This window comes from Fusarium graminearum, chromosome 1, assembly GCF_000240135.3.
Source record: "Fusarium graminearum PH-1 chromosome 1, whole genome shotgun sequence".
Lineage (NCBI taxonomy): Eukaryota > Fungi > Ascomycota > Sordariomycetes > Hypocreales > Nectriaceae > Fusarium > Fusarium graminearum.
Genome location: NC_026474.1, coordinates 10,376,211 through 10,402,339, shown reverse-complemented (window position 1 = coordinate 10,402,339; position 26,129 = coordinate 10,376,211). Strand labels below are relative to the sequence as shown.

Sequence of the window (26,129 nt, the reverse complement as noted above, 5' to 3'; positions counted from 1 at the left end):
AATCTCCCTACCACGCAAGACAAATGACGTCTGGTCTGGAACTATCAACAACAGCAAGACAATCACTAACAACATGACGAATTTCACCACGACCTTTATTTGACGCGCACATTTTGTGTGCAAACGTTCAATAGTCCCTATGCTCTCGAAATATCGCCCATAGGCTGAGACCTGCAGATGTAGGCACCCGTCCAGGGGCATCCATTGGTCGACAAAGACGTTGTTGGTATGCCCCCAATGACTTCTATCTCCTCAAGCGGGCTTCAGGTGCCTGGACTTGATTTCATAGTATTTTGAGCAGACTTTCCACAATGCCACAGTCGACCTTTTGCGCCAAATGCACCGGCATCTTCGAGGGACACTATGTGCCGTCGGATGTTCTGGCCCAGCATGGTCTCATCGATACTGTGGCCGCACGATTTATTTCCCAGAACCTCGATAAATTGGGTGGCACTATAGGCAAAGCCAGGCTAGACAAGGCTTCAGAAAAAGAAACCCCGGTGCCATATCTTCACCATAATCTGCAAGACCTGGAAGAATCGGCAGATACATGCGTCTTCTGTGCCATGATCTGGGAGAGGTTGACTATTGAGGGGTTTCTTTATGATTCCACAATTCTGGATGAGATGAAGAAGAAGGATCTTGTTGGCATCCCAGTCATCCAGTCAAAAGTGGCTTTCACCGGTATATTATCTTTTACGATCGTTTTTGTCTCTTGGTCAGGACACAATTGGGAAGGTGTAACCTATCATAGATTTAGTCTATTTCAAGCAATTAGTAAGTCTATCTCCTCTATCCTGTTTGAAAGACCTAACAACTTCAGACGTTGGGGACAAAGACAACAGGGCGATATGGAAACCCGTGTTCGACCGGCGACAGTCACTTTTGCGAATACGTCGTTGGCTGGAATCATCAACCACGACTTCAAACCTCCGTCCTCAGTTGCCTACGAGGCTTCTTCATTGTCAGCCATCGTCAAGTCCGGGAGGCAACCCTAGAGTCAAACTAGTGAATGCCGTCAATCTTGATCCCTCAACTCGTTATTCCGCTCTCACTCATCGCTGGGGCGCCGTTCAGCCTCTCATGTTGTTGAAAGCTCGGGAAGTGGCATTCCATGACAACATCCCGTTCGCGTCTATCCCAGCTACATTTCAAGACGCCATCAAGTTGGCAAATGACATTGGAATTGAGTATGTGTGGATAGATTCCCTCTGCATTATACAAGATTCCAAGTATGATTGGCAAACTGAAGCTGCACGCATGTCGTCTGTGTATTCTCAGTCATATGTTACTATCGCTGCTACTGCTGCGCAGGATTCGGCTGCAGGACTCAAAGACCAGACTTCCATGCTCAGACACCCCTGTGAGATCACTCCATCGTGGACAGGCTTTGAGGATGAAATCCCATCAGGACCTGTACGAATTATAATCCGATCGGGGTTTTGTGATGAGGTTCTTTCGAAGCCCCTATTCCGTCGAGGTTGGACGTTCCAGGAATGGATTCTATCACCTAGAACAATCCACGTGGCCCGAGATCAACTTTGGTGGACATCAGCCACAAACATGAAGTCGCAAGGCCATGCTTCAAACGAGACTTGCGAAGCATATGAATTTGATGTCGATCGAGACCATGTCCACACAATGACGCCTGGAGATCTATACTTACTTGCTAACGAATCCACGGGAACGTCATCTCGAGTATGGCATGACTTATTGCAGGAATACACGTCACGGGATCTCACCTTTGAATCTGATCGTCTGGTAGCCTTTGCTGGCATCGCAGCTTTGTATCAAAGCTTTGCAAAGATCCCTCCTGGTTCATACCTGGCGGGACTATGGCGCCAGGTCCTCCTAGAGGATCTACTGTGGTCTGTTATTGATGGGAGAAAGGTCTTACCACCGCAACTTTACCGTGGCCCTTCTTGGTCCTGGGCTTCAGTTGAACCAACACCGAACCAGAATGGGAAGTTTTCAGTTGGCATGAAAGACATAGGTTTTAACCTGTTGCCGCATGGAGAGCCATGGACTGCTGTGGCTACTGTTCGGGAGGCATTCGTTGAGGCAATAGGTTCTGAATTTGGCCCCGTGTCTGGAGGCCACTTGGTATTTCATGGCCCATTGATCAAAGCCCGCCATGGTCTAGTGGTGATAGACCTCTCGGACCGCCTCACTGCAGAACAAGCTGCTAAGTTTGTACCAGGTGGCAAGTTGCGATACACACGAAGTTACGTATCAATGCCAAATCAGACAGACGCCGCGGCAAAAGCACGGGCTGAGGGGGAAATAACAATGGTTCATTTAGACGCTGTTCCTACATCGTTGGTGTCTGATGAGGAAATCGACATCTACTTGGCCGTCACTCATTGTCGGGTTGACCTCGCTGAAGATCCAACTGCTCATGTGTTGGCTCTCGTTAGGGGACTAGAAAAAGGAGAGTATCGTAGAATTGGCTACGCTCAGTTGTTTGAGGGTATCATGGATCCGTGGAAGGAGACCAAGGATTTCGGTGTTTTCGGTGCTCTTACAGACGAGAACGAGTATCTTAGTGTTGGAGATCGGCCCGGTTATTACAACTACCGCATCGTCTAAGCTGCTAGGCAGACTGGTAGCAAAACAAGTAGGGACTTGAAGCAATCCAGACAAAATTATTAGACCACTCTTAGGCTCCATAAACACTAAGAGTGATCTAATGTTTATGTAAACCACTAAATCAATATCGGTTTTTATGTAATCCGCTTGCTAGGCAGAGTTTGAGTTCCCTGATGTTCCGTATCGTCAACGCGTATCGTGCGGAACTGTTATAAATGGTGGATATTTCACGTCATGACTTGACATTATGGAGTTTTGAACTCATGGTGGGACCTTTACTATGTGTCAAATGACGATATCTACAATTTTTACAATCACGATTCATGCCTTTTTTTTTCTCAATGACATGCAATATGCATTGACAACATCGAATAAACATCAGTTTAATCGGCTTATCAGAATTTACATATTGAGTTTCGATATCATCATGGCATGGGTTCCGGTTGGCTACTAAAGATGACCCATCAGCAAGCCAACGCTACCATAATCGATGAACCGCAAACAGTGGACCGATGATATCAAACCACTTACATAGACTCGACCTCGGCCAAGTTTTTGGAATAATACTTTCCACTGAATTAGTTGTTTCTTCTTTCTATGTTCTATATGACTCATTAACAGTTATTTTGTCTCAAAATGTCCTTCTCGGTTGAAGGAGATGGTCGTCTTGACCTTAAACAGCGCGTCCAGGATATGGACAACGACAACTGGAAAGAAGGCCACACTCGAGCCGCCGGCCAAAAACGCTTCAAGTCATCGCAGAAAGTCAGCATAAAAGAGCGCGTCAAGCATTTAACCTGGGCTTGGTTCACATTTGTTATGAGTACGGGCGGTATCGCACTGTTGCTGCACTCTACACCACACCAATTCAAAGGGCTGGAGGTTATCGGGAAGATCTACTTTATCCTGACGATAGTACTTTTCTTCACTATTGTTTCGGGTCTTGTCCTGCGATTTACTACGACACCGAATGCGCTGAGAAATAGCTTGATGCATCCGACAGAGAGTCTCTTCTTTCCGTGCTCTCTGCTCAGTATTGCGACTATCATATCGAATGCAGGTGCTTATGGTGTTCCTTCAGCAGGACCCTGGTTGGCCGATGCGCTGAGGGTGTGCTTTTGGCTCTACGCTGGCGTTACGATCTTATCGGCCATAGTCCAGTACTTTGTCCTCTTCACTGGGGCCCATCTTCCTATTCATTCCATGACGCCCGCTTGGATTTTGCCCATCTTCCCAATAATGCTTACCGGAACCCTTGCGTCTTCTCTCATGTCTACGCAAAGCTCGGAACATCGAATGGCGATGCTGGTGGCCGGTGTGACGTTTCAGGGCCTCGGGTGGACCGTTGCATTCCTCATATACCCATTGTATGTGGGCAGACTGATGCAAGATGGTTTACCAGCACCAGCGATGAGGCCTGGTATGTTTATCGCCGTCGGTCCAGCCGGATACACTTCTGTGGCCATCATTGGCATGTCCAGGGCACTTCCGGAAGGTTATGGTTATTTCGCGACATATCCGATGGCACAAGATGTTCTCCGGATAGTAGCTCTTTGGTTAAGTATATGGATATGGTGTGTTGGGTTCTGGTTCTTTGGATTCGCCCTCCTTGCCGTCCTGTCGTCTGCTTTTAAGCGCAAGTTGCAGTTTAGCATGACTTGGTGGGCTCTTGTTTTCCCCAATATCGGTTTTACCCTTGCCACAGGAAATATCGGACAAGAGCTTGAGAGCGAAGGGATTCAGTGGGTTGCGAGCGTTTCGACGGTATTCCTAGTGATCATGTGGTTTGTGGTGTTATACGGGATGGTATCAGCAGTTGTTCGCAAGAAGCTTCTTTGGCCTGGGCGGGATGGAGATGAGTCTTAGAGCTACACTCTGCGAAACGGCAATAGTTTTCAACAAAGTTTCCACTTATAATGATAGTCAATAACAATCTAGACTAGTTCAATTCCTCTATTTCCGACCGTGTATAATTTCCTCTGATTCTCCATTCTATCCACCCTTCCTGTCGTGCATGATCTCATCCAATTCCTCCTCGGTACAATCAGGCAAATGGCCCAAACTGTCGAAGGATATCCCCCTCATTCCGGGGAACGACTTGTCAAAAATTTCAGGCCCAGGGTTGCATGTGAGTGTGAATGGGCCATACTTGTTCTCCGCAACGGTTTTATCAATCAACTTCCGAATCTTGTGGGCGAGGTGTACAACTGCATTCTTGGAGGCAAACTCCCTCGTATTGAATACCATAGCCCAGTCAAAATCCCCATGTGACTCAACGTAGGCGTATCCGCCTTCTATTCCTCCCCTGCGGTAGCCATCCCGGCGTTTACCAATTCTTGCGACGGCTGTAGATAGACTGGTTAGCTTTGTTTGGCTTGTGAAAATGAAGAGGGATACTTACAATACTGGCCAGCAAACTTTATGAGACTGGTGGCACTTGCGCGGAGAGAAAAGGCAGCGGCAGTTTCTTCCTTAATGGCGCCATCTCCTCCATATACTCCAGCAACATACTCCCCTTTCCTGGGATATCTAGCATCAACACCCATCTGCAAGCCTTGTTGAACAATCTTGTCTTTCAAGTGAGCCTTGGAGTCAGTCTCAAACACTGAGACATCGAGGCCGTCGAGGATATGTTTCTTCAGGAAATCCACGTAGGGCATCTCGGTGAGGTTTGCTACCACTGCACCCAACAGCAGTGAGCCATAATGAGAGTGAACGAAGCGCTCGCCCGGGTTGTAATCGAGCCTCTGCCTAAGCTTGTATTTGATCACGTCGTGAAGAGTGGCGGGCTCTGTGCCATTGTGCGGCAGTGTCAGTCCAACCTTGCCGAATTCGAAGGCGGCTTCTCCAGAATCGTCTCGGTCGTAACCTGCTGTGTGATCAAGAAGATGCTGGATGGTGATGTCTTCTGCTCGCTCATCGAAGGGGTTGCGATAACCCAGCAATTTGTAGACGGGCGTGTCGTAATCGACTAGTAGTTGATCGACGCACCATTTGACCGCCGCGTATAGGAACATCTTGCTGACACCCCCGATGAGGAAAACATCGTCAGGTTTCACGCTGCCGTAAGCTGTTTCGGCCCAGGTATAGCTTCGCTCAAGCATGGCATGGCCTCTTGCACCGATGGATACTTGGGCTTGTCGAATACCGTTCTCCACCATGAACTTCTTCATCGTTATGTCCAGCTCCTTCTTAGCCTCCTTGTTGTTCTTGAAACCCGAAACTTGTCCATGCGCTGCCCACAACCGAGGCTGGTATCGCATGCGTTCAGCGAAGACAGCAGTAAACTGCGTCTTGCCGAGACCTGAGGCTCCCTGTATGTCGATTGGCATGAACCACTGGTGACCTTGTCTGCGGATCTCCTCGGCCATCTGCTCTTGGTCCAGACGAACAGCGGCTGACCAACCTCCGACACTCACGTCAGTTATCAGGGGTGTTATAACGCCATCGTCAGAAATGAAGAGTTTGTGAGGTCGTAGGAATTGTCGCGATACATGTGGGTAGTTGTATTCAGAGACCCAGCTCTCATTTGGCATCGCGCCTGGCTCGGAGTGTTCCAGTGCCCATCGCTCGTTGCCCTTGTTCTCGTAGAGCAAAACACAATATCTTCTGTCGTCCATTTCTCCATACATACGGAAACTGTTGACCCTCGATATACCGTTATTATCCTTGTCTGCCATGTACTTGTCAAGGTCCTTGATCTCGCACTTGTAAGCCCACTTGAGGCGATCGGAGGGAAATGCCATGACGCCGTGGAATGCAGCTTTACCTGCTGGTCCATTTGCACTGATAATAACAAGCCGATAGCCTTGCATCCTCCACTTGCTAACCCATTCGTCGAAAGCTTTAAGTGACATGCCCCATCCCATCTGCCAGGGCTGGCCCATTGCTCCGTCGTTGATCCAAGTCGCAGCGTATCGGGTCTCGGCTGGACTTCCGTAGGCACTGAGCGACATGGGTCTGAAAAATGCCTTCCTTAGGTCGCTTGCACGTTTGGCATGTGATGCGGCATTGTTATTGATGTACCATGCTACAGTTGGACGGGATTCTGTAGGCCACTCGTTGATTATGTACTCTTCGCCATTTTGGGCATGAATGAGCAAAGGTAGTAACGCCAAGAGGCATCCTAGTATTTTAAGTCTCATCTTTGTTCAGAATGTAATTGTGCGTGTTTGGGTTTGGATGCAGGTTGGAAAGGGGGCAGAACATGGGCGCAAGCCTTTCTATTTATATGTTTGTATTGACAATCGATAGAGCTTGGAAATATGTGAGAGGGCGGCTGCGTAGAGTTTTTGAGGGCGCCTCAATAAAATAAGAAAGTATATATTGAATATGGTCCATTGTCCTGGGGTTATTTAGATAATCAAAGTAGACAAGCCTATCGTTGGCTATAAATCTAAATACGAGTCAAAGGTTACAGAAACTGATGCATAACGTAATTGAGTTGAATGTTCAAAACTTTCAAAAGCCTCTTATGCTAAGATCTCAGATACTGGTAGGTCATTAGCAAAAGGGCATTTTAATCTAACCATGACTCGGTGAGTTCTTGGTTCTTGAGAACTCTTTTAAGCACTGTCTTTTATTTGATTTCTTTCTAGCCTTAAGAAAGTCTGATTAATTCATCGCTATAAACTAGGGCTCCTATGCTTATCATGTCTATGAATGAGAGCGTTAGATAACAGCATATGTTGGTAACTATCAGTCCTTGACATATCATGTCGTCGTTGAAGAAACTAAGCGAAGGCGTTGCACAATGCGGTGTGTTTATGTAACCATCAACTGAGTACAATTCTCCGATCTGTTGGTAGCACTACGTGTTGGCTGTGACACAAGAGATCGAATCGGAGAGTGTCGAGAGAGTGAAACTATGGAGGAAACAAGTTCCATGATATTTATCAATTGGCAGGCAAGTTTAAATGCAGCAAGAATGAGTATTCGTCGAACTATACATCCATTTTATGAGAGTAGCGAGCAATGTAAGTGTTAATCTGGAAGTAAATTAGATTGTCTCCAGCATATCTAAGCCAAAGCTAAAACTATCCTGTCGTGGCTGTATTCTATGGTCCAGGTGGATGGTGGTGAACTCCTCACGAAGTCGACGGTTGTGGTGTTGTTAAGTTACCCTGTGTTTTGCCGATCTTGATCTACGATAGCTGTAGCTTCTAGGACTAAGCTTAAACAGGTTAGTTGTCCATCTATGCCCCATCTGTGCGGTCGCGCCGTCTTGACGATCTGGCCCTGATTGTGCATGGTTAGGGCAACTGCATCACGTTACAGTGAATCAAGTTTGGTCAGTTGACAATGTATGTTTTGTGACGTTGGCTTTGGAAGTTTGAAACTGGCCGTGATTTTACTTGGCCCTTGAGGGATCTGTTGGTTGATGGTTGACTGATAGTTGTTTGCAAGCTTCAAATACTGTAGATATCTGTGGTTATACAGTATGTACCAGAGACACCAACACCAACTGTAGACAGTTCAGGTAATACAAAGGGCCAATAGCCTAATTAGTCGCATCTCAGCTCCGATTCTAGATTGTTGCATCATCTTGTACAACTTCGACAGGGCTTGTGCCTTGTGGTAGACGCCGTGTAACCGCCAACTCAGATGGTATCTGATGATAAACGCCTTGTCAGACTGAAGCTGTATGTACTACTTGCTTGACCTGGCTCAAAGATGTTTAGATTTTTGATAACCGAGCCAATCCTCTCTTTACACAATGGTAATCCAATTTATCTGAATCATTTGACTCGGGTAGAGACAGATTAGTCGACGTCAAGAACAAAAGAGAGATGGTCGTGTGATTGACAACACAGTGTCAGATCTAGCTGTTTGATACTAACAGAGGTGCTCTGTTAGTGGAGGTATGCGCTGCAAGGGACGGATAACAAGACATGCAGCAGAGGGACCAACGATTTGTGCCCTGTAAGCGAGTCCACTGTGGGTTGAGAAATGCACTGGGACTGGGCTGGGACTGGGCTGGCCTAGGATTAGAAGGAAGGAAGGTTACCCTTGACCCGCTCCTGCAAAAAACCTGAGCTGGGCTCAAAGCCCAACCCGTCAAAGCGTGTCAAAACTCAACTCTCAAACTCGATCCAGCTCGGCTCTCTCCTTCACACATCACCACAACTCAGACTTCTCTTCGAATCCCCTCTGATTTGAAGTTTCTCCCAGCAACTGCAAGCAAATTCAACTTTACGGTATGTTTCCAAATTTTGTTATGTCGTATTTCAACACCTTCTCAACGCCTACAACGCCCACTTCTGTTATTCTTGCACGGGCTCGCCTTTGAACCTTTGCTCGCTTCAAAAATCCTGGAAGAAAATTCCCATACCTGCCCGCCATTGGAAATCTCTGCACCCCGCCCCCGCCTACCACTTTCAGCTTTCAAGACCCATTTAAGAGTGGATTCGAGAGCTCCTGTCACTATGGGTATACTCATCATCCACAATCGTTGCGGTTCTCGACAGTGAATCAGTGAGCAGACGCGGTATTGCAGCTTCAATTTCAAAATCCAACAAGCTGTAAATCACATCAATGGCTCTTCGTTCGTTGCCTCTGGCCAGAAAGTTTACCTTTCAGTGGCATAAACAAGGCTTTTATTCTTCCCCTCTCTTCTCCGTCACCACTCGCCTGCCCCTCATCAATCTCGTGCCTCAAACGGTTCTGGGGCCGGTTAACTACACTAGCTCTTTTTGCACTTTTGCAGCTTCAACTCGACCTTTAGTTCTTCAACTAACTCCAGAATCTCAGAAACTCTTTCACACAACATCTCAACCTCACTACAAAATGGATTCCTTCCAGCAGCAGCAACAGCAGCAGCCCCGTGGCGCTTGCTACTCTTGTAAGTCTTAGATTTCTCACACCAGTCTCATCACACGCCAAATTGCCGTAACGGTGTCGCAATTGGTCTCTAAACAAGCGGCGCACTATTTTGGAGCTCCCCTAGAGCAACATTGGTGCTGTGGCTTGCTTTGGCTTCCCTTTGCGCAGCCAAACAGATCTTGTGCTACGACCTATGTGTCCACTGCAATCTTGGCTTGGCATAGACATGCGAATTCTCAGACTCAGCCGAGGCACTCATATCGCATCTCACCTTTCGCTGTTTACATCGAGGTTATGAATTTATGCTGACATTTTTCAGGCGGTTCTACCGCTCACCAGGTACGATAAGTGCCTTGACTCTCAGTTCTATCATGTACTCACTATTATATCTAGGCTCGCGACTGCCCCACTAAGGGTCCTGCCAAGTGGTAAGTTACTTGGAATTCTTTGAAGGATGACATATGCTAACCAACCTCTCAGCTACAACTGTGGCGGTAAGCTACTCACATCCGACAATTGCTAGAATAATGCGGACTAACATACCCGACTATAGGCGAGGGCCACATGAGTATGTTTCCGGTTCTCACTTCAAGCAACAAGTGCTAACTCATCACAGGCCGTGACTGCACTGAGCCCATGAAGGACAACAAGTCCTGCTACAAGTGCGGCCAGCCCGGCCACATCTCTCGCGACTGCCCCATGAGCGGCGGCAGCGGCCAGGCCACCGAGTGCTACAAGGCAAGTTCCAACTGTCGTCTCCTTGTAGACTTAAACTAACCGATTTCCAGTGTGGTGAGATCGGCCACATTGCCCGCAACTGCAACAAGTCTTCCTACGGTAACAACTACGGTGGTGGTTTCCAGCAGCAGGGCGGTGCCGGCAAGACCTGCTACTCTTGCGGAGGTTTCGGCCACATGTCTCGTGAGTGTTTACTCCCATCGTAAGCGGTTTGATTTTGACTAACCAAATACGCAGGCGAGTGTGTCAACGGCATGAAGTGCTACAACTGCGGCGAGTCTGGCCACTACTCCCGTGACTGCCCCAAGGAGTCCGCTGGTGGTGAGAAGATCTGCTACAAGTGCCAGCAGCCTGGACACGTCCAGTCTCAGTGCCCCGGCAACTAAAATGGTGACTCGATTTCTCAGCATAACGACTGAGGCGAGAAGGACGTGGCGACCTGTTGATACCCACGGACGATATTTTCCTAGTTCTCTTATGGCATTTCCACAAAAGTTCATTTCCTCACACGACTTTAATGATCATCACGGCAGAATGGCGGCTCACAAAAACACAACGTGCGCGATCCTCGACGACGGCTGACGGCGCTCAGCCTTGATTGGAACATATCAGCATTGGATTTCGTCACCGAACGGACGGACGACTACGACCATACATACGACTCAACTTTGAGAGAAAATGGTGACGGGTGGAGAGTGACGAGATCAAAAAAAGGTTATCTGGTGGCTTGTTGGTGGAGAGCCCAAGCTCAGCAGAGCTGGGTGTGCTCCTTTGGTAGTCAAGTCGAGATGAAAAGTGTTGATCCCGACGTTGTGGAAACTTCAACCTGGTGTGACTGTGTGTGTTTTGATATTGCCTAGTGCTGTGCATTGAATGCAGTCAGCTGGGCAGGTGTAGATCAAAGACTAAGATCAAGGTTCCGGAAGAAACGACCGACCTTACAAACCACTACTGGCAGCAACGATATTATCCATACGCAAAGCGGAAGCACAAGGCCAGATAAGCTTGTCGATTGGTCGTAAACAACTGGCCAATCTCCAGGTTAAATTGCTCAGTGCATCTGGAAGCATGGCAGGACGACAGGCTTGGAACTGAGTCCCTCAAGACAGCTGAGCGAGGTTGCTGAACATGTGTTTTGGCAGGCTTTTCTTCTTCTTCTTTTTTGTCTATGTAACCTCGATCTGTCCCTAGGGACATATTGCTACTGCAACCAACCAAGGAACGCACCTCTATGCATCATTATCAACACCAAGATACGCCTATCTGTTATCTCTTGGGAGGTAGAGAAGGTTACACAAATAACTACCGATGTCTATTTATTGGCAATCAGTTTTGAAATTCAGTGCCCAAAAGAAATGGCATTGTTAAAACCTGGCATCAGTTCGAGGAAACAGAGTGGTATAAGAAACAGAAATACAACCAAGATCTGGTCTCTATGCTGGGTTTATAGAGATTAATATCAGGAGCATGACATCGACGTATAGGTAGTAAGTACACCAACAGTTGATACAAAGCTCACATAGACAAACTATTGTTATCTATAATATATATGTCTACTCTGGGATTAAAACGCAGTTATAAATCCTTTCACACGTCACCTGGGATTTTCATATAACATAAACATACATCGGCATTATGGAATATCAAAATGAAAATCAAGTTAAGCCATAACTGGAGAAAGGGATTCGGTAAGCTTGAGAACAATTGGTTTATACATTCCTTCGCCATGGGTGACTGGGCTTCCATGCCTCTTCAGTGTAATAGTGACAGGCTGTACTTTGTGTTTGCTTTGCCCTATAATGTGTTTGAATCTAGAGCTTTGCAAACCTCATCTTTTTGAATGCCGGCAACCACTCAATATATGCATCCGGCTGGTTATCTCTAGCATTCCAGACATATGAAATACGACAGCGAACTATAGAGAAGATACTATACAGCATGTAATGTCTTGGAGCCTTTGTGTAGTACCTCGCACTCTGATGTAGAGTGTCTACTGGGTAGCAGAAAAGTTAACCTTCTAAGTCTTGGGTTAAAATAATAAATAGCCTAAAGAGCATAGTCTAAGTAGCATAACATTGGCTTCGAATATTCGGATATATGCCCACACATTCAATTTATCAGACCGATGAAGAGTTACAAAGGATGATACGGCACCACAGCCTTCAGTGTTGGTTCAGCTTGATTCTTGTTGACTTTTGTATCCGTTATTTAATAAACAAAAAAATCGCTTCGATTGTCGGATATTTCCAAAAGATACCTAAATACTATAACTACATCTACAGCCCAAGATAGTCTTACAATTTGGCGTTGGGGAAGTTCCTCATGGCCTGTCTCACACCAAGATCTCCCAAGACCTCCTCGGCTCCACCGAGAATGGCATCGAACTTGTATGTTCGGTGGAACATCTCGATGAACTTACCCATGCCGGTCTGGGTAATTCCGCGACCACCCCAGATCTGCACGGACTCATCGGCGACCTCGTGGGCAGCGCGGGTTGCGCTCATCTTGAGCAGACCAATGGGGCCGGCAAGGTGCTGCGCTTGTTGGCTGTAAGGCATGTGGCACATTTGGTATGTGATGGTTTCGAGCCAGGACTGGTTGGCTTCGACGAGAGCGATCATCTTGGCAAGTCTGGAGGATGTTAGTAAAGTTGGGATTGGTGGTTTGGGGCTACTCACTTTTGACGGATGACGGGTTGGTCAATCAGCGACTTGCCAAATACTTGACGCTGGTTGGCCCACTTGAGACACTCCTCGACAATGCTTCGTGACAGACGAAGACTTCCACCTGTTAAATTGTAAGTTTTGTTCGGTTATATTTTGTGGATATGCAGAGGTGGCACTTACAAACCATGGTCCAGCGCTCGTGGTTAAAGTTGCTGAGGATAACCTGGATACCCTTGTTCTCCTTGCCAAGCATGTTCTCGGCAGGGACCTTGACATTGTCGAAGGTCACGTAAGCTGTGCCAGCGGTGGTAGAGTAGGAGGTCTTGATCTGCTTGGTCTCGACACCCTCACCACGCTCGATAAGGAAGACACTCAGGCCCTTGTCTGTGCGCGCACCGGTGACAAAGTAATCACACCAGACACCGTTGGTGATCCACTTCTTGGTTCCGTTGATGATCTAGCGATTGTAAGTTTCACATACGCGACGGTCAGGGGCAGTATTTGACTTACGTAGTGCTTGCCGTCGGGGGTCTTCTCGGCAGTCGTGCGCAGTCCAGCGACATCCGAACCAGCGAAGGCCTCGGTAATGGCGAGACAGATCTTCTTCTTGCCGCTGAAGACCTCGTTGGCAATCTTATTCTTCCAGGCCTCGTCGCGGGCGAAGTTGAGGACAGCTGTTAAGCTGATGGTCATACCGGCCATGTTTCCATCAGCGAAACCGCGGGCCATGGCGCGTGCGAGCTCTTGCGACACGATCAAGTCGTGGAAGTAGTCGAACTCCTCGCCCTTGACCGCGCCTCCCATGAGGTTGACTCCGTGGAGGTGCTTTCCAGGTCCAAGGCGCATGTGCAGGATACCCAACTCGCTCATGCGATCAATCATCTTCTGGCTAATGTAGCGACCTGTCGCCTCGCATTCCTGCGCCTCCTCGTACAGCTCGCTGTCGACAAACTCCCTGAGCTTGCGCCGCAACTCCCTGTGGCTGTCCTTGTAGTAGGGCGAGCGGAAAGGCTCAGCGAGCCATAGGGGCTCGGCGTAGGGGACCTGGCTGAGGTCACCGGGCTGTGGAGTGATGACTTGGGCCTTCTCGCCCTCGATGGTGCCAACGGCGAGGTCCTTGTACTTTGTGAGGACCTCGTGTCGGTGAAGGTTGTAGAAGGCGGTTGTGGCATCTTGACCGGCGACTTGACGCAGGACAGTCTCACCACCGGGATGGGCATCGACGAAGTCTGTGAGGTCGTAGACTGTGCTGTCGATGATGCACCAGAGGGATTCGTCCGAGGTGTGGGAGCGGACCTCTTCGCGGGAGAATGTGTCTGTCATTTTGAGATGTTATGAGACAGAGAAAATACTGAAATTTGAGGATATACAGAGGGAAAAGAAGAAGAGAGAGAGTAGGAAACAAAAAGTTAAAGGAATAGCTGGCTCTGGGTATTGACAGACACACCCTTGACGATGATTACCCCGGATGAGACTGGCGTTGAACCTCGGCACCGACTAAGTGGGCCTGTCGTGATGAAATACAAAGTTCCCTATTGGCTTTGACGGCATCACTTCCATTTTGCGGGGGCGGGGCCGAACCAGTTTCATTTGCACATGATGGAGACGGTTTGAGCCGCTTTCATCGATATGTACTTTGTTAGTTCTGGTTATGTATGTAACAGTTGTTGGATCATTGTTTTATGCCACTGCAATAAATTTACCTAGACGCTATGGCGGCTAGTTCCGTTCTTTTCAGCTCTTATTCGTCAGATGGGGATAGTGTTTGTTTTAATAGTCTAACTCCAAGCCTCGGAAAGGGTTAAATTTGCAGTGAAGATATGCAGTCGTTAAACAAAATAGGTATTTAGTGCAGGTCACGTCTAATCAAAGACAACAGTGGAAATTATTGACGCAGATAACAGAAGGATTCTTTAATTGACTGAAGTATGCTTTGAATAATAAGTGTAACCAGCCCAACGAGGTATATAACTGAAAACATATCTTACAATATGATACCCAATTGTTACACATTAATAAAACCCATCTAGTTAGTTCTTAATTCGTAGGGAAAGTTCCTATTTCCCGCTACTACTTTTCTTTCTGTCCTCACAACTAACCTTGTACAGGTTGACAGAATTTGGAAATGCTTCAGGGTAACTCAGTCTAAAATCCGACTTGTTTCCATCTTACGAGCTTCCTGAGGCTGTATAATTGACAAGTATCGGGTTCAAGTCGGGAATCAGATGGACATTGTCAATCCCCATCTGAAGGAAACAAATGGGAATAACATCTCAATGATGCGGTGACTAGGCTTTGTTTATGGGACTCGTCACCCTAGTCATGGACCCACGTACTAAGTACCGATAAAGATATTGTTGATAACCTCAAAGAAACCTTTTCTTAAGCAAAGCTTGTTTCCAAAGCCCACTCACTACCTTGTCTACTTTGAAGCTCTTCTGAGAGGCATGCGACGTTGCTTGTTTGTTTCTGTTCTACCGCACTTACAACCTGGATTTTTAGCACGGTACGTATCACTTTTTACTTAACTTGACGAAACCCTGCACCTTCTTATCTATCACTTTGCCTCTGTCTTACATACATAGACTGGTTTGTGTTTGACTCACAAATCCCAAGCTGTTTCTTCCTAATTTAATCTCCCGCATGTTATACTTTTTTTTATGAGTGGTCCTTTGAGGGGTTTCTATATACGATGATTGTTGCCTTGCACCCATGTTCCCATGAGCATCGGTTCAAAGTCTCCATTGGCCAGGTTACTTGGACCTTTGGATCTGCAGAAATAAGACAGCGATGCATGTGTCCGCCTCACTACACTATGCGCCTGTTGCCGAACCTCTTTATCGGCCATGTTGCTCCAATCGCGCGCCTCCAAGGTTGAGTTAAGGCTCAGGCTAAAGCACAAAGGCGTTCATGGTGGCCCTTTCCCCTGCGCCCACTCTCTAAACGGCCAGTGCCGGTTAGTCGACCCTCGTTTGGTTGCGTTCCCCGTTATCTCGAGGTTTATAGACCGCTCAAAGTTGTCGGAGCATCCATCTTTCATGATTGGCTGGTTATTGTCTCGACTCGAGCTGGGAGTCAACACACGGCCAGTTCCGCCCATCCATCCAAGTGGTGGACATCTTCCCTCGTGATCGTCGTCGTCACGATATCTAGCCCGTTTCGAGTTGTCATTATTCTCCGGGAACTTTCCTAGCCAAAAGCCAATGATTGCCTGCCATGACTTTGACATCCGGTGACCTATCTACCTGTCACATCTTGAGGCTTATATCGGCCTTGCTACTACGTAGTTGACCAGCTTTCTGTCCCCCACCTATCATACGTGTTATCTCAACACACCTCGATTGTCTACTGCTACTGGAAGTCCAGTTTATTTACTATTTTAACCTCTTATCACATACTTACAATCACATACACATCTTTTCTTTGTCAACTAACCTTTGCCGTTCAAATGGATGCTTACTCAATATGCTGCACTAGTCCTGCTGGTAGACACACGTCTAGAATATATCAGGATCTCTGGTCAACTCTTCCCCATACCCGAGTCGGCTTTGATCGAGGAAACATATCAAAGAAGCTTACCACGATGAGTAACTTGAGGAGAAGCGATCATGCCTCAAAACCGCACATCGCTGTGGTTGGTGCTGGACTTGCTGGCCTTCGGTGCGCCGACGTTCTCCTTCAAAATGGCTTCCAGGTCACCATTATTGAAGCCCGTAATCGGGTTGGTGGACGCCTGCACCAGGAAACCCTCCCTAATGGACATCTAGCCGACGTAGGACCAAATTGGATACACGGAACCGACGACAACCCCATGTTAGACCTGGCCAAGCAGACCAACACTGCTGTCAGTGACTGGGACTCGACTTCATGCGTATTTGCCGAGGACGGCGAGCTCTTTCCGCTCAAGGATGGTGAAAAGTACTCCACCATGGTGTGGGATATCGTGCAGGAGGCCTTTAAGCATGCCAATAACTCCTCTCACGACATCGATCCCAAGGAGAGCCTCCATGACTTTTTTGTTCAAAAGGTAACCGAGAAGGTACCAAGTACCGAGGCCGATCATGAGAAGAAACGAAATATTGTGATGCAAATATCCGAGATGTGGGGTGCATTTATCGGAAGTCCCGTTTACAGGCAGAGTTTGAAGTTCTTCTGGCTCGAGGAGTGCATTGAAGGCGGTACGTAGAAATAACCGACCAGGACAAAGCTTGGCTGACTTTTACTAGAAAACTTGTTCTGCGCTGGAACTTATAAAAAGGTTCTGGATGAAGTGGCAAAACCTGCTCTCGAGGGTGCCGAGATCAAGTTCGAAACCCAGGTTGACGAGATATCGTACAGAACAAGTCCCGAGGAAAAGGCCAAGCTCAGAACACAGAGCGGCCAAACACTTGAGTTTGACGAGATTGTCATGACTGCACCCCTTGGGTGGCTAAAAAGGAACCTCGATGCATTTGAGCCTGCGCTGCCTGCTCGAATGACCAAGGCAATTGGGGCTATCGGTTACGGATGCCTTGAGAAGGTATACATCAACTTTCCCAAGGCCTTTTGGCTGGGAAGTGAAAGTGATGATCGAAAGGCAGAGGGATTTGTACAATGGCTGTCTCCCAACTATGTACCTGATCTGAATCCCAAGAGGTGGAACCAGGAGGTCGTGGAACTTGCAAGTCTTGGCCCAGAAGTGTCACATCCTACGCTTCTCTTCTACACCTATGGCGAGCAGTCACAATTCATCACCGGGGAATTATTAAAGATATCGGATCCCAAGAAGAAAGACGAGTTTCTCCTCAACTTCTTCAAGCCGTATTACTCACTGCTGCCGCACTACTCTGAGAGCGATCCCGACTGCAAACCGTCTGGCTTCATGGCCACAGATTGGCTTCACGATGAGCTCTCAGGGTATGGTAGCTACAGCAACTTTCAAGTTGGTTTGGAAGAAGGCGATGTTGATATCCGGACAATGCGGGAGGGTCTGCCGGACCATGGATTGTGGCTGGCAGGCGAACACACGGCGCCGTTTGTTGGCCTTGGCACGGCGACCGGGGCGTATTGGAGCGGTGAGGCGGTTGGGAAACGAATAGCGGAGGCTTATGGGCGAAACAAGTAGGGGATAGATATAGAGATAGGAAGCATTGTTTAGATGAAGCATACCGTTGCGCATCCTTGATGTTGGCCCATAATGACGCAGCAGATAAGGATTTACCTAGTATCTCAACGATAATGCTCGTGATAGCTTGTAGACGGGAGCTGTCTCAGGTTATCGGGGCATCGGAAAGGGAGATCGACGATGCAATTGTTTAGAGTCTACTGCTTTGACTCACCAGGTCAGACCAGCAGATAGAGCAGTCAAACGAGGTTAACAGGGACATACATAGTATACTGTATGTAGTATCCATGACGCGCTTAGCACATGGCAATACAATCTGATGGTGTTGCCAATGAGTTGAGTCGATCCATTGCACGGCAGGGGATGCGCGACTCGCATCACCCACTAAAAGCGCAATTCCTAGGTCAACTGACGCGCTTGGAGATTCATATGCTTCTGTCCGTCGCTCAAAACCATCCTTGAAACCGAGTCACGAGCCTCAAGCTCCTAGTGACTCTAGCGCTTGGGGTGCGATAACCAGGCATGGAGAAGGTTAGTGACTCTATTTGTATAAGAGACAAAAGAAGTTGGTCACTTTAAGCTTTATCAATCCCCCTCTTTGGCTGCTTGTTTTCTGTATTCCAAGCTTTAGGTCTTCAATTACCCCCTAGCCAGGCAGCCAGGGTCCAGCGGGGGGGCACTTTCCAGACCCTCTAGGCTCTTTATCACCTATAACTTGCCTTAATTCGGTAGTAATCGCCCCCCCACCTGCCCGCGCGTTGCCGCCTCAGCCATCATCCATGCCCATGTCGTGACTGCTGTGTGACGCTGTCTGTGACGGTAACCCGACTCTTTGGGAAGGATGCCTCGAACATCGATTCTAACTTTAGTTATCTTTTCATTTTTGCATCAAACAACCTTAAACTTTGCAGCCGCGCATTCGCAAATTAGACCTCAACTTTAAGAAATTGCCCTGAGCCCTTCTTTTCTACTAAAACATAAACTCCCATGACCCTCTGTTTCTTCTAAACATGCCCTTCGGCCCCGCAGCTGGCCGGGGTTCTCAAGCTACCGACCGATACATAGACGCAAACGCGGACCACTGCCTAGACAGTGACGATACTCATCAACGACTCGCATAATAGCCGACTGTTCTTTTATACTTGACTTCCTCCCTATCCCCCTTTCCGGGCTGCGCGGGCAGTCATCGCCACTAGATAACTCGACTCGCTCGCACCCCACGACGACATCATGGCAACCTTCTTTCAGTCGTTCCGGAGCTCCTCCATGCCCAAGAGGCTGCTCCGGTATGCTCTATCCCGACTGGAACTGCTCGACGCCGACGCTCTCGAGATGGACAACCTAGATCTGGCAATAGGAAGGAACACCGTCTTTGAATTTCGGGATGTCGGGATCAAACTAAAGGTAGGTTCTGATAGCGACGTATTATAAGCTGGGGAGACCATGATGGCTGATGGCTTATCGTAGAAACTCAACAAGCTGCTCCAGCTCCCCGACACGTTCAAGTTAAAGAAGGCAAAGGTCCTGTTGCTACGAGTCACAATACCTATGGACTTTTACACGAGTCCTATAATAGTCGAGGTCGATGGCGTCGATATCGCCTTGCAAGTCATAGGCAACGAATCCAAGCCGAGTCGTTCGCCAGGGACAAGAACACCGGACGAATCCGTTGCTGTCCCAAATACCGTCGATCTCGCACAGTCATTTCTCGAAACACAACCAAAGTCAGAGCGCCGGAAACTCGAAGATGCGCTAGCAGCCGAAAGTCAGGACCTGGGTGCTTCAGTGTCCATGAGTGACGATGGAAGCGAAGATGACTTGGCATATGGGACAGGTCAAGCGCTCTCCCTACCAGCGTTCTTGGCCGACTTCCTCCAGGGTATTGTTGATCGAATGCAGGTTAGGATAAAGGGCGTCAACTTTCAACTCGACGTCGAGGTACTCGTTGAGCCAAGTTCCACTACAAACGAGATGGTATCATTCCAGGTTGCGCTCGAGGGCATTGATGTCGAAGGCGTTACTACACGGTCTTATGACGACGCTGGATTCCCGACCATCGTTCACAAGGAGGGCAAACGACATGTCTCTTTATCAAACGTAAGAGCGTACCTCATTTCTGAAGCAAACGTCTTCTCGGCCTTAGCAAAGTCTCCTTCGATCGCATCACCATCTCTTGCTTCCTCTCCAGCCATGACACGAAACCCGCCGTCCCGTCAGGCAACCGAACTCTCACTTGCCAGTCTCCGAGACGAACCTGTGTCATCATCCCAAGCGAGCATCCGATCTAATGAGCCAGAATCGGCGTCACATCACAGTCTTCCTGAGAACGATCATATCCTCTCTTCACAACATAGTATCGACCAACGACTTGAGAGTTCCTTGCGACAAAGTCTTCAGCGCAAGGATCCCCTAGCTGACTCACATGAAAGCCTTCAGGATGACTACTTTATGGATCAAGAGCCCGTGGAGCAGGATTATCCCTTGGGCGACAGTGAGGATGCACTTGGAATTCCATACGAGTTTTCGAACCCTCAAGATGACGACGCCGAAGACAGCCCAGCGACTCCCCGGGCTTCGATGTATCACGATTTCAACAACGCAGCCAATGACGAAACATTATTCCACTCCATTTTGCTTCCTGGAGAACACGGTTCTCAATCTACTGTTTTAGAAAACGAGAGGTCAATGTGGTCGACTCCAGAGCGAGAGGCTCGATCTGCTCCCAATCTTGAAACTCCGGTAGCGCAATTCAATATGGAAGCATCCAGCTCGAGCATACAAAATGAGCAGCTTCGCCGGACCTTTTCGAGTGAGAGTTTTGGAGTGGCCTCAACCGAGGAATTGGCACAGTCCCACATGTACACTCATGAAGACGCTGAGAGTATGTACATGAGCGCTTTCTCGCAAACCAACGCGCAACCAGCGGCTATCCTATCACCAGTTATCCCGTCGCCAGTTGTCCTATCACCAGTTGTTTCTAATGACAATTTAACGTCACTGAAGCCCCAAGACGAGCCAGCTCCAGAGGTGGAACAGACGACTGAGCCAGAAAAACCAGACTCGCCAGTCTTGGATACCAGCGTCCACGAACTAGCTCGGCCTCAGACTCCCGAACCGGAACTCTCAATCGCCGAAGCCCCAGTCCCCGAAACATCAAGTCCCAAAGCATTGAGCCTCAGAGCGCCAAGCCCCGTCACAGAAGATGCACCGTCCCCTGTGAGAGAACACCGAAAACCCGAGGGTTTCATTCCAGGTGCATGGGATGACGATTATGACGACCCAGAAGAAGAACCTGTGGCATCAACGACCTTGAGACGATCAGCATATCGAAGCAAAATTTTGTCTGATCCGGCAGATGCTTCTGACAGTGAATCTTCTGAGCCTGCTTTTTCTAGGGCCTGTCTCACTGATATCGATCCAGAGAATCCACGTGCGTCCACCAAACAGCAAGAAGACGTTGCTACTCCAAAGGGTCCGACTCGCCTGGTGAAGGAGATCCTGAATTTGAAGACAATCTCAATATATATCCCGTCACAACACCAGCACATACAGGTCCAGCCCGCATCTTCTGAGTCTGTGGCCGAGCTATCACAATCTCTTGGTCAATCAGCATATCCTCAGGCGCCAGGCGCTTTTTCCGTACATGGAGCTACCCATGCACAACAGCGCAGCAGTCAAGGCACTTCGAGTGTCGAAAATTCCCTCGAGGTAGATCTATCACCCATAAACCTTCGTTTTGACGCCTCTCTTGGCTTTTTGCTCGCCATGGTTGTTGGGAAGTTACTTGAGGCCGTGAAAGATAAGAAACCATCTCCAGCAGAGGGGAGCAAGCAGGACACAGCTTCAAAGGATGCGCCCTCAAAGGAAACACCCAATGTTAAGGTAACATTTGAAGAAATTAAGCTCGACTTTGTCAATCGCTTGGGTGGAATCTCGGACACTCCTGAGCGATACTTGGATCCTTCCGCGTTCATCTTTGACCAGGAAGTTCTGCTCAACGCAACCTTGCAAAACTTGGCCATCTCCATCACCCAGACGGAGATATCAACGACTCCTGTTACGAAGGGCAGGTTGACGACACAGCCAGCTGTTCTGACCAGGATAGATTTACAAAAGTTCCGATTCGGTTATGCGAATGGCGATATCATCTCCTTTGATAGTGGCAAGCCTATGAGCACATCTGTCAGGGACACCTTCCTTTCCGATGGCACCGACATTGGTATCAAGATTCTCCAATCAGGTGGTAACACCAAAACAGAGGTCCAGACATTGCCTCTTGTTTTCCAGCTTGATCTACGACGGCTCGACGAGACGTTTAGTTGGTTCGGCGGTCTAAGCAGCTTCCTTAACATGAGTGCATCGATCGCCTCAAGTCCTGCCCCAACGCCCAAACCGGCCGCTGTTGTACAGAAACCCCGAGGGGTTCGATTCGACACCCCAGTTGACCCAGATGACAAATCCGCCGCATCAGAAAATAAGATCAACCTGCGTATTGGAGGCTCATGGGTGGAACTTATTGGCAAAGACTGCAGCATGATTGCCGAAACAAGTGCTATCAAACTCATAAGTCGAGACGAAGTCATTGGCATGGCCTGTAGCATGATGCGAGTATCGGGGCCACATTTGAAGAACTCGGCAGCTGAACCTCCTATCAATACCGAAATTGGCGGTGTTCGGGTGGAGTTCTTGACGACTCCCAAGGATACCGATCTCGAAAAACTCCTCGAGCTGATCATGCCTTCCAAGCATCAATTTGATGGTGAGAACGATGAGATTATGGTAGACACCCTGCTACGCCAACGACGAAAGGGTTCGGTTTTGAGGGTTACCGTGGACACAGTCAGTGTTCGCGTGCAAAACATGCCACTGCTTTCCGTCTTACCTAACCTTGGCGAAGAGGTTGCAAAGCTTTCTACCGTTGCCAAATATCTGCCCGAGGATGACCGTCCCGGTTTGTTGACCTTGGGTAAAATTAGAAAGGTCGGTTTGAGCCTGGACTTTGGCGGCAAGCTAGGCCATCTTGGCACTGACATACAAGATCTCCATGTCGGCCATATTTCTATCCCCTCACTTGTTGCTATTGCTTTACACGACATTTCGGTACAGAGAAACAGGTCGGAAGAACTGGTCAGCACGTCTCCATACGGTGCCAGGGACATTTCGCTGCGTAGCCCTGTACTGATGGCACGGATGATTGGCGATGAGATCGAGCCAGTCATCAAATTGAAGATGCAAGATCTGTGCATCGAGTACCGCGTACCCACCATCATGGACCTCCTTGAGCTTGGAGAAGATGCGACACCTCAAGACTTTGAAGCCAGTCTTGCTGCTTCGGTGGCAAACCTTGGCGATCAAGCGCACCATGTGTTGACCGGCGCTCCTGGATCTCCTGGAGGGAAAGCCAAGAGCGGGAAACCTATGACTCTGGACATTGGGTTCCGAGATTGCCTTCTAGGACTCAACCCGCTGGGACAGCCCTCAAAGATGGTAATTGCACTTACAGACGCCCATCTTGTGGCTCTGCTGCCCCAGGATGTCGAGACCAATGCTGTCTTTACCATCAACAAGTCATCTATTCTTCTCATCAACGACGTTGCTGAAGTTAAAATGAACGAACTACCAGCTACTCAGCGTTCCCGAGCCTCATCTTCGACATCTCGACAGGTATCAGACATGTGTGCCAGAGGATATGTTGATATTTGCTACATTTCCTCTGCCAAGGTTACCGTCGATGTCAAGGAACTCGAAGATGGTGAGAAGCAACTTGTTGTCGAGCTCAAAGATGACCTGCTTGTTTTGGAAACATGTGCAGATTCAATGCAGACTCTGGTTTCATTGGCGAATGCTCTTAAGCCTCCAACTCCGCCTAGTAAGGAGAACAAGTACCTAACGGATGTGGTCCCAATGCAGGATCTCCTTGCTTCGATATCTGCTGAGGCCTTTGGTAGGCCCGAAGGAGAGTACGATTTTGATCAAGATTTCGCTGGTGCCCAAGAGATGGCTGGCAGTGGCTCAGAAGCCGACTACAACACAGACAGCCCATTGCAGGTACAGTCTCGGTACTACGATGAACCTGTCGCCGAGGAGCTCTTTGACGCAACGAGCAGCTCCATAATTTCTCGTGGATCCCAACGTTCTGGCCCTATGATGCAAGATACCAACGAGGGTGTTTTACTGACAGGTTTCGAACCGACTAGCCAACAGAGCATAGACTCTGACGATTTAGTTATTCACGACGATTACTACGATCAGGGGGCATCAAAGGATAGCAAAGCCAAGGTTTGGAACTCAATGAAGAACAGCTACGATCTAGCACCAAGCGATTTAGTTAAGCGAAGCATCTTGAGAGTCAAGGTTCGCGACGTACATGTCATATGGAACCTTTTCGATGGCTACGACTGGGTTCACACCCGAGATGTCATAACAAAGGCAGTTCAAGATGTTGAAGCCAAGGCGTATGAACGGCAAGCCCGAGCCGGCCAGGTCCACGTTTACGAGGAGGAGCTAGAAGATGAAGAAGCTATCGGAGACTTCCTCTTTAACTCGATTTACATAGGCATCCCCGCCAACCGCGACCCTCAAGAGCTGTCTCGCGCCATCAATGAGGGGTTCAATGATGGTGCAACTGAGACTGAGTCTGTTGCTACCACGGCCTTCACTTCAGCCACCAACAGAACGGCACGCGCTCGTCCTCGATCAAAGCGGCTTAAGCTCAAGCGCAGCAAGCACCACAAGATTACCTTTGAGCTGCAGGGTGTCGACGCGGATCTATTCGTTTTCCCACCCAACTCGGGCGAAACACTCAACAGTATCGATGTTCGCATCAAGACTCTTGATGTCTTTGATCACGTCCCGACCTCAACATGGAAGAAATTCGCAACATATGACCAAGATATGGGCGAGCGAGAGATGGGCACAAGCATGGTACACCTTGAAATGCTCAATGTCAAGCCCCAACCATCCCTCGAGGCGTCTGAAATCGTGCTGCGAGCAACAATCCTACCTTTGAGACTCCACGTTGATCAAGATGCCCTCGACTTTATTACACGATTCTTCGAGTTCAAAGACGACCAGGTACCTGTACACACGTCTAAGAGCGATGTTCCATTCCTTCAGAGAGCTGAAATCAACAACATATCGGTCAAGCTTGATTTCAAGCCGAAGCGAGTCGACTATGCTGGACTGCGGTCTGGACACACCACCGAGTTTATGAACTTTATCGTCCTCGAGGAGGCGAGAATGGTCCTTCGCCATGTGATCATCTATGGCATCTCTGGGTTCGAGAAGCTTGGCAAGACTCTTAACGATATTTGGACGCCCGATGTGAAGGCAAATCAACTTCCTGGCATTCTAGCTGGCCTCGCACCTGTGCGTTCACTTGTCAATGTGGGCAGTGGCTTCAGAGATCTCGTTGAGGTACCTATTCGCGAGTACAAGAAAGATGGACGTGTCATTCGCAGCATTTCCAAGGGTGCCACTGCCTTTGCTCGCACTACAGGTACCGAGCTGGTGAAGCTGGGTGCCAAACTTGCTGTTGGTACACAATACGCGCTGCAGGGTGCGGAAGGCATGCTTTCCGGCCCTCAGCAAGTATATGAAGGCTGGGATGATGACGATGTAGATCCTGACGAACAGAGACAGATCTCTCTCTACGCAGATCAACCTACTGGAGTGATCTCGGGTATCAGAGGTGGATACCGCTCTCTCGCCAGGGACGTGAATCTCGTCCGTGATGCTATCATTGCTGTTCCTGGCGAGGTTATGGAAAGCTCTACAGCGTCTGGCGCCGCGAGAGCTGTTTTGAAACGCGCCCCAACCATCATCTTCCGACCAGCTGTTGGTGTTACGAGAGCAATCGGACAAACGCTGATGGGCGCGACGAATTCGATTGATCCAAACAACAGGCGCCGAATTGAGGAGGTATGTTATTTATTTGCTATCTTAAGACGAATCTTGCTAACAGCCGCCTAGAAATACAAACGGTACTAAGTGTAGTATCAGTGAATACGACTGGATGGGACAGCAAGATTACGAAAAACATTTTACGGCGTATTGATGTTGAGATACTAATCTCTCGAGCATCGTCGGCGTCTCTGGCCTTACATGTTCATTTGTCCTTTATCCCAATGTTATTTTATGAATGAATATTTAGCGGTGCTTGGAGCAGGTACATTGTTTTCGCGGTAGAACATGTTTCTATCCATGTCATC

At 48.5% G+C, this 26,129-nt stretch overlaps 9 protein-coding genes across 9 annotated transcripts; 6 read left to right on the top strand and 3 right to left on the bottom strand.

The window, feature by feature from the left end:
• Nucleotides 1-311: 311 nt before the first annotated feature.
• Nucleotides 312-2,589, top strand: FGSG_10289 (uncharacterized protein; the record flags this gene model as incomplete). The annotated part of the gene is made up of 2 exons (XM_011320946.1): nucleotides 312-777; nucleotides 809-2,589. 2 exons carry the CDS (start codon nucleotides 312-314, stop codon nucleotides 2,587-2,589), a joined length of 2,247 nt encoding a protein of 748 aa, XP_011319248.1.
• A 636-nt stretch (nucleotides 2,590-3,225) lies between these two features.
• FGSG_10288 (uncharacterized protein) lies at nucleotides 3,226-4,455 on the top strand (the record flags this gene model as incomplete). The annotated part of the gene is made up of 1 exon (XM_011320945.1): nucleotides 3,226-4,455. One exon carries the CDS (start codon nucleotides 3,226-3,228, stop codon nucleotides 4,453-4,455), a length of 1,230 nt encoding a protein of 409 aa, XP_011319247.1.
• Nucleotides 4,456-4,496: 41 nt separating this feature from the next.
• Nucleotides 4,497-6,734, bottom strand: FGSG_10287 (uncharacterized protein; the record flags this gene model as incomplete). Its single annotated transcript, XM_011320944.1, has 2 exons — nucleotides 4,497-4,934; nucleotides 4,991-6,734. 2 exons carry the CDS (start codon nucleotides 6,732-6,734, stop codon nucleotides 4,582-4,584), a joined length of 2,097 nt encoding a protein of 698 aa, XP_011319246.1. The 3' UTR covers nucleotides 4,497-4,581.
• A 570-nt stretch (nucleotides 6,735-7,304) lies between these two features.
• FGSG_13735 (uncharacterized protein) lies at nucleotides 7,305-7,845 on the top strand (the record flags this gene model as incomplete). Its single annotated transcript, XM_011320943.1, is given in 4 exon segments — nucleotides 7,305-7,347; nucleotides 7,398-7,565; nucleotides 7,749-7,771; nucleotides 7,777-7,845. Coding segments are annotated over 4 exon segments (303 nt in total).
• Nucleotides 7,846-8,721: 876 nt separating this feature from the next.
• FGSG_10286 (uncharacterized protein) lies at nucleotides 8,722-10,956 on the top strand. The gene is made up of 9 exons (XM_011320942.1): nucleotides 8,722-8,786; nucleotides 9,340-9,430; nucleotides 9,731-9,750; nucleotides 9,805-9,839; nucleotides 9,892-9,905; nucleotides 9,965-9,979; nucleotides 10,028-10,149; nucleotides 10,200-10,332; nucleotides 10,387-10,956. Exons 2-9 carry the CDS (start codon nucleotides 9,376-9,378, stop codon nucleotides 10,533-10,535), a joined length of 543 nt encoding a protein of 180 aa, XP_011319244.1. The 5' UTR covers nucleotides 8,722-8,786; nucleotides 9,340-9,375; the 3' UTR covers nucleotides 10,536-10,956.
• A 1,450-nt stretch (nucleotides 10,957-12,406) lies between these two features.
• Nucleotides 12,407-14,138, bottom strand: FGSG_10285 (uncharacterized protein; the record flags this gene model as incomplete). The annotated part of the gene is made up of 5 exons (XM_011320941.1): nucleotides 12,407-12,413; nucleotides 12,448-12,780; nucleotides 12,828-12,936; nucleotides 12,996-13,272; nucleotides 13,326-14,138. 5 exons carry the CDS (start codon nucleotides 14,136-14,138, stop codon nucleotides 12,407-12,409), a joined length of 1,539 nt encoding a protein of 512 aa, XP_011319243.1.
• A 1,585-nt stretch (nucleotides 14,139-15,723) lies between these two features.
• On the bottom strand, nucleotides 15,724-16,044 carry FGSG_13734 (uncharacterized protein; the record flags this gene model as incomplete). Its single annotated transcript, XM_011320940.1, has 1 exon — nucleotides 15,724-16,044. The coding sequence occupies one exon, from the start codon at nucleotides 16,042-16,044 to the stop codon at nucleotides 15,724-15,726; it is 321 nt and encodes a 106-aa protein (XP_011319242.1).
• A 354-nt stretch (nucleotides 16,045-16,398) lies between these two features.
• FGSG_10284 (uncharacterized protein) lies at nucleotides 16,399-17,919 on the top strand (the record flags this gene model as incomplete). The annotated part of the gene is made up of 2 exons (XM_011320939.1): nucleotides 16,399-16,993; nucleotides 17,042-17,919. The coding sequence occupies 2 exons, from the start codon at nucleotides 16,399-16,401 to the stop codon at nucleotides 17,917-17,919; spliced, it is 1,473 nt and encodes a 490-aa protein (XP_011319241.1).
• A 1,230-nt stretch (nucleotides 17,920-19,149) lies between these two features.
• FGSG_10283 (uncharacterized protein) lies at nucleotides 19,150-25,890 on the top strand (the record flags this gene model as incomplete). Its single annotated transcript, XM_011320938.1, has 3 exons — nucleotides 19,150-19,323; nucleotides 19,387-20,800; nucleotides 20,930-25,890. 3 exons carry the CDS (start codon nucleotides 19,150-19,152, stop codon nucleotides 25,888-25,890), a joined length of 6,549 nt encoding a protein of 2,182 aa, XP_011319240.1.
• Between the last annotated feature and the right edge of the window lie 239 nt (nucleotides 25,891-26,129).

Bases quoted from the DNA above. Each gene is read 5' to 3' on its own strand.
- FGSG_10286 (XM_011320942.1), top strand. From the start codon at position 9,376: ATGGATTCCTTCCAGCAGCAGCAACAGCAGCAGCCCCGTGGCGCTTGC. The intron at 9,431-9,730 runs GTAAGTCTTAGA...GACATTTTTCAG, and splicing joins CCGTGGCGCTTGCTACTCTT to GCGGTTCTACCGCTCACCAG. The intron at 9,751-9,804 runs GTACGATAAGTG...TATTATATCTAG, and splicing joins GCGGTTCTACCGCTCACCAG to GCTCGCGACTGCCCCACTAA.